Genomic DNA, 6,837 nt, shown 5'->3' on the forward strand with positions numbered 1-6,837 from the left:
GAGAGAGAGAGAGAGAGAGAGAGAAAGGAAGAAGAAAAGGAAGGGAGGGAGGGAGGGAGGGAAGGAAGGAGGGAGGGAGAAATGAATCAAACAACGATGTAAGAATCGAAAGCCGTAGGTGTACGGTTTGAAGGCAGCTCTCCCAGCTTGCTTGTTCTTGCTGGGCTGTCCTTACACCGAAGCCTTCAGTGTAACCTACCCGCATCACTGAGGTAAGGATGTGGGCATCACAGAAATAAGATCAGAAAAAATCATGAGGCTTCTCTACTTGGGTGCCTGGGGCTTTTCTACATGGGGAAGGGGAAGTGGGTTTCTCCAAGCTGGGAGATGAGGCTTGAGCTGGGCCAGGAAGGTGCCATGGGTGGGTGGATTTATTCTTCCCTTCTGCAGATTCTGGGTCCCAGTCAGGCCTGAGCAGCAGAAGGAAACATGTGAAGTGAAGGAAATGGCAGTGTGTGCACTAGATACGGCCAGGGTGGGGACTCACCTGCATTTTGTTGTTGACTAGGTCTAGGATGGCATTATATGGAATCTTGTCTAGGGGGAGGTTGGCCAACCACTCCTGCAGTGTCTCCAACAGCTTCTTGACTGGTGGCCGGCCAGGGAACAGCTAAGAAAGAAGATACCATCCTCTGAGATGCTGAGAAAAATTGCCACTACCTACCAAAGTCGAAAGCAGCACAGAGAGCTGTGACCTTGTGACAAAGTCCACAAAGCATGGTCAAAGTCCCACACCAACACACGCCCTGCCTCAGGCAGTCCTTTAAGAAAATGGATTCAACCTTAAGATCAGCCTAGAACTGAGGCTTCTTCAAGAACTAGGGGGATACCAGATGGCTATTTATGATGTCCGTAGACTGCTGAGTATGGTACATTACCAAATTATCAAGAGCATGGTGGCCCTCCAGAAGACACTACCCACATACTTACCCTCTTTCTGCAACTCTTCAGTTCCAACAGCCTCTTTTACTACCTCTAATCAACTGCCCTACAAGGTATATATGAACAAGACTCTATCACAGGCATTGATGACACTCTGTCTCGTGTTTTTCAAGACAGGGGTTCTCTGTGTAGCCCTAGCAATCCTGAAGCTCCCTCTGTAGACCAAGTTGGCCTTGAACTCACAGAGGTCCTCCTCCGTCTCTTGAGTGCTGGGAATAAAGGCATGAAGTGCTGACTGGCTTTTAGATCTATGTCTATGCACTGATTACACAAGCATTACATTTGCTAATTTTACCCCTGTAACTCTTGCTGTGACTTAAGGAGCTGTTACCATCATCCGGCACATCCTCAAGCCTCAGAACTAACAGAGAGAAGGCTGGAGGGCAACAGCAAAGAGACTCGCTCATCATCGAGGCAAGGCCAGTGCCTGCAGGCCAACAACTGTGTGTCTGGAGTGAGTGCGCTGGCTGGGAGTCAATCCAGACAGCACTGTCTAGTGAGACACAGGGTTAGCTTAGCTGAACACTTTCTGGTTTTGAGACAGGGTCTCTATGTAGCCTGGCTGACCTGGAACTCAACATGTAAACTAGGCTGCTCTTAAATTCACACAGATCTGCCTGCCTTGCCACTGAGTGATGGGATCAAAGGCATGCCCCGCCATACCTGGCTGGACAGACTCTTACAGAACAACCCTGAGTGTCACAGTGGACTAAAAACTTATCTAGCACTTCCATGGAAATACTTGACCCATTATTCCTTGAAACAGATTCTATTTCTTTTGTTTTTTCTGAAGTTACACTATAAATGTAAATGATTACAACCAAACTAGCTAGACAAAAGTGGTCCTAACAAGGGACCTTCCATCTAGTGAAAGAAGTCCTGTAAAATATCTAGCTCTTCCGTGCACAGAACAAGGAAGGTCTAGCCCTAAACTTGTGGCCAGAGCAACAGGAAGGCTCAGGCTCATTCGCAGAGGGTCGGAGGATCTCCTCCCCCACACTCTGGGCACTGGAAGTGATTACTTGGTAGGAAACTGAGCCAGTACCAGAACATGAGCCTGTACCATAAATTACCATGATGGAGGTGGTCCTAGCCCATCTAGGTCTTCTGAGGATGCCAAGCATTCTACCCTGTCTTATCCCTGGACTGCTGCCTGCCCCTTCCTACCCCGCCAAGCAAAAGTCCTGCTCTTCAGGGGCCAGCCATCAGAAGTTGCCAGCTTAGGGTTTTTCTTCTAAGCCCTTGGGAGCCCACCTACTGGGGCCAGAATGTCCATGGAGCACTCCCTTGCCATACCCATCAGCCTTACTGCATTAGCTTTGTTAGGTATCCCTTCAGAGTTACCCCTTGGCCTTGCTCGGCACTTACACATGGAACTAATTCCCTCACATGGCTTCGGGGAGACTGTGGCTACGCTGGCCAGTCTTTTTAACCTGACTCTGATATGGCAGGACCTTCTCCATCCCTGGACACCTAACTCTCCTAGGACCCCAGTCCGGACCTGCTTAGGAGCAGGTCCCCACTCTTCATGTCTACACAACCATTTGTCTATATCTATATAACCTGCTTATTCCTCATGCTTCATTAGGTTCCCTCAGCCTGCTGAGCTGCCCAAAGTGAGTGGGGAGTTGGAGCTCATTGTGCTCTGACTCCTTGTCCTCAGCCTCTCTGCTCCTCCATGACAGGCCACACCAGGCACTACCGGGTGGTTCAGGCTGGCCAATCACCCACATCAGCAGACAGATGACCCTAGCCCATACTAAACAGGGCCCTGTACCATAGTCTGAGCAGAACCACCCATACCTTGGCAATGACAGTCACAAAGTCCCTGAATGTCTTTAACTGGGCTCCAGCCAGGGACTTGTGGGCAGCCAGCTCCACTCTCAGCAGGTAGTGAAGTCCCGACTCCAGGTCTGCAGTATATAGCTTGGCCCTGAGAGAAGTGGAGAGTTAGGAAAAATACTTCCTGCCTTCCTATACAAAGGCCCTCTTGTTTCTACCATGCCCCCAGGTGGGAGGTAGACTGAGGAAGCTGCCCCAGAGGGAAGCCCCTCTGCTGCACCTAGTCCCACTCATACTTGCCTGTCAAATTCTTTCCAAACCACCACCTCTGAATTTTCTTCTTTGTTGGACTTTTCAGGCAAGGAAAGTGACTTTTTCCTTACATCTGGTAAGGATTTTAAATAAGAGGAGAAAAATGACCGTAGAGGCTTTGCACTGTGAAAGGAAGAAGGGGAGGGATGGGTTTTATGGCTATCAAGATCATGCAGCCTTTCCAGGCCATAGCTTGGAGCAGACTGTTCAACCATTCCCCCTGTGCACACACTGACAAAGGTGGTGAAAGGTACTCATGTCAGCTGAGTCTCGGGAGCCACCTTCCCATCTGAGATGAGGAGACAGAACATCAAGTCCAGAGGCTCACTGACTGACAGCTGCAGTAAGCTCATCCACACCTGCAGGAACCTTAGGATGTTTGGAGCATCTACCAAAATCAGGTTCATCCTGGCTATGATTCTACTGTCCCAGAGGGCCTTCATGGCATGCCTGCTCTGCCATCTGAAACATATCTGGAGGCCAGGCTTAGGGTTAGCACCTCCCAAGCTATCTGATGCTCAGAAGCCATCAGTGTCCCTTGCAGAGAAGACAGTAGTGTGACTGTACAGTATTAATGTGGCTTTGTGTTAGAGGTTGCACATGTGACATGCTTGTGCTAAGTTACACACAACTGCCATCAGAACCCAACAGCAGACACTGGGTAACCGTTAGAGCAGCCTCCCAGATGCCTAGGGCCCACCCCAAGAAGCTCTGTGATCTTGGGTGCTCTGGACTTCTACTTTTTCATTTCCCTTTTGAGAGAGGGTCTCATGTAGTTCCTGTGTAGCCAAAGATGACCTTAAACTTCTGATTCTCTTGCCTCACCTCCCAAAAGCTGAGACTATAGGTATGAACCATCATGCCCAGTTATGCAGCAACAGATCAAACCCAGGCTTCCTGCACGCTAACCAAGGCTCTCCTGAAGCCTTACAACCTTTGTTAACTCTCACATCTGCTTTGCTTTCTGAAGCTTTATTCAAGGTCACTTTATTGACCTGTTGCCTGGTCCTCACCCCAACCTCTCCCTCTATAGAGTTTGCTGGTCACACAACAGACACAAACAAAAGGCCAGACTTACCATAGGAGGGGACACCTGTTGCACTTGGGGTTTGCTCAGAAACTCATGGAAACAACCAGGGCAACAACTACCCCAGATCCTGGGGCATGGTCATAGTAGTTCGGAGAAGATGGCTGGGGAATATGGCTTCCTTACATCTTAGCCAGCTAGAGTCTGTCACGTGGACTCTGAGCCTTTATCCAGTATGCCAGTGAATTGCAAGTCTCCACAGACCTTACTGAATGCTCACCCACTCATTATACAAAGTAGTACTTACACATTAGCCAGTCCATGAGACCCATTTGGGTAAATCAAGTAACAGGAAGGCACTGAAGAAATGCCAAGTGTCCCCAGAAATGCTTTGTCTGTATCCAGTGCTCGGCTCACCATGATGTTTTCATACGGAATCAAATCTAAGATAACCTGCAGAAGAAGTCATGTTACTGCCCTGCTTTTCTCAGACCCCTTACTCCACAGGAGACCCTTCATCTCACAGGTGCTGAACTACCTGCACCACACGTGTGGAAAACCTTGTTCCACTTGCAAACAGCTGGATGGTGGGATCTGCGGTGCTGTACCAACTACACACGACTGAGGCACAGTACCGCCGCCCGCATCCCTCCCACTGCAATCACAAGCGGTCTGTCAGTCTGTGAGTCTTAACTCACTGGGCTTTAAGCAGCTCATCAAGTCATATGACCACCCTCATTTAGTAATTTTCCAGAATAATCAAAAGAAACATTTGTTGATCCTCTGCGTGTGCATGCGTGTGTGTGTGTGTGTGTGTAGGTATGTATTCATATGTGTGCAAGTACATGTGTGTATGTGGATGCACGTGGAGATCAGAGGATAGCTTAAGGTGTCCTCTGAATAATGACTTAGGTACCATCTACTTTGTTTTTGAAACAGGGTCTCTCATTAGCCTGGAGCTTACCAAGTAGGCAGGTTGACTGGCCAGCAAACCCCAGAGATGGGCTTGCTTCTGGCTACTCAACACCGGGATTATGGAACTCAAGTCCCCATGTTTGTAAGACAAGTACTTTATGGGCTGAACCATAAAGTAACCAAGCCCTGAAAGTAACATTATTTTTTAGGATTTATTTTATTTATATGAGTACACTGTCACTGTCTTCACACACATCAGAAGAAGATATCAGATCCTATTACAGATGGTTGTGAGCCACCATGTGGTTGCTGGGAATTGAATTCAGAACCTCTGGAAGAACAGTTAGTGCTCTTAATGGCTGAGCCATCACTCTAGCTCCCGAAGTAACATTTATTACTAAATTTTCGTCTGTAACAGAATCTATAAGAATGGAGTGAGCACCTCACCACTCATCAGGTATTTTCCCAACACTCTGCCTACTGTGTGCCCACACTTTGGGGCATTATCCTAGCTCTAGAGCCAGGAGGTTTGGGGTGGCTCCTGCTCTAGAGCCAGGAGGTTTGGGGTGGCTCCTGCTCTAGAGCCAGGAGGTTTGGGGTGGCTCCCGCAAGCAACTTGTACCTGTGAGGCTTGCTTGACCTGAAGGGGCTGCAGTGAGTCTTAGTCACAGAGGGACGATGTGTCTAAAAAACCCCTCCTATGCTCACCACATGGCAAGTGGAATCTGTTGTTCTCTGATGCTCTTAGATGCCAACAAAGCCAGCTACTTCCTGAGCTGAGGAACAGATTCCATGTAGGTGGATGTACCTCAAGATCATGGTAGCGGTGGCAGTGGTGGTAGCAGTGGCAGAGGTAGTGGTGGCGATGGTGGTTGTCCTCCTCCTTTTCATTTTGTTCTGTTTGTTGTTGTTATCGTTGTGTTTGAGATACTTGGTAGCCTTCAATGGCCTGGAACTCATATGTATTACAGGCTAGTCTGATCTCACAGAGCTCTGCCTACCTCTGTCACTCGAGTGCTGGGATTTAGCCATGTATGCCACCGCACCTGGCTACAATGGTTCTTCCTGATACTAACTCTCAGGGCACACACTTGGTCACAGGTCCTGTCCAGAGGACCAGGCCTCACTGATTCCAAAGGCACTGATGTGCTGGCACTACGGATAGGGTGATAAGGGAGGAAAGCCTGTCTTTGGCCTGTAAGTGTCTCTGTGTGTATTTACAGGGCAAAGGGCCTGGAAGAGCTGGCATGCAGCAGTTCTGGGCCATAGGGGAAGGAGTTGGAATAGGGAAATACAGGGAAAGGTAGGGAAAGATTGAGTTCCAGGCTCTGCTGTTCCTTAGGCCTTTGACTGGGAATCCTGCCAACCACACAGGAGAGGACAACATGCACCACCAAGCTTGGAGGGAGGGCAGCACTGCTCCTTCCTGAACACCCAGAGAACCTAGAACTTCACTCAAGCAGCAGGAAGGAGGACCCCAGGTCAGGCTGAACTTCCAAGTGGGCCTGGAGGCCTTCTTGTCTTCAAGGACCCTGGCATTAGCAACCGGGTCTCTGGTCTCCTGGTTTGATTCTTAGCCAAAGCTGAAAGTTTCTAAACCACCCATATGACACAAACATCTCACAAAAGAAGCAAGGTCCTATAGATTTCTGGATGTGGTAACACAGCACACAGGAGAACTGTAATAGTGTGAGATAACAAATAATGGCCTTGATGAAGGCTCAGTTGGGGCTGGACCCTAAGAGGCAAGTCCTGTCACTCCAGTATTTCCTTCCTTCCTTCCTTCCTTCCTTCCTTCCTTCCTTCCTTCCTTCCTTCCTTCCTTTCTTTTTCTTTCTTTCTTTCTTTCTTTCTTTCTT

The 6,837-nt window shown here is 48.8% G+C and overlaps 1 protein-coding gene across 2 annotated transcripts in view; it reads right to left on the reverse strand.

The window, feature by feature from the left end:
* The window catches only part of Qsox2 (quiescin sulfhydryl oxidase 2), a 28,823-nt gene that overhangs the window by 9,403 nt on the left and 12,583 nt on the right, over positions 1–6,837 (reverse strand). For both annotated transcript variants that reach the window (XM_021193764.2, XM_029536788.1), the window contains exons 6-9: positions 4,371–4,516; positions 3,025–3,159; positions 2,746–2,875; positions 488–610 (exon numbers count right to left, since the gene is read on the reverse strand). In XM_021193764.2, the coding sequence (XP_021049423.1) occupies positions 488–610; positions 2,746–2,875; positions 3,025–3,159; positions 4,371–4,516 (534 nt within the window). The remainder of the gene's footprint in view (positions 1–487; positions 611–2,745; positions 2,876–3,024; positions 3,160–4,370; positions 4,517–6,837) is intronic.

This window comes from Mus pahari, chromosome 3 (genome assembly GCF_900095145.1).
Source record: "Mus pahari chromosome 3, PAHARI_EIJ_v1.1, whole genome shotgun sequence".
NCBI classification, from domain to species: domain Eukaryota; kingdom Metazoa; phylum Chordata; class Mammalia; order Rodentia; family Muridae; genus Mus; species Mus pahari.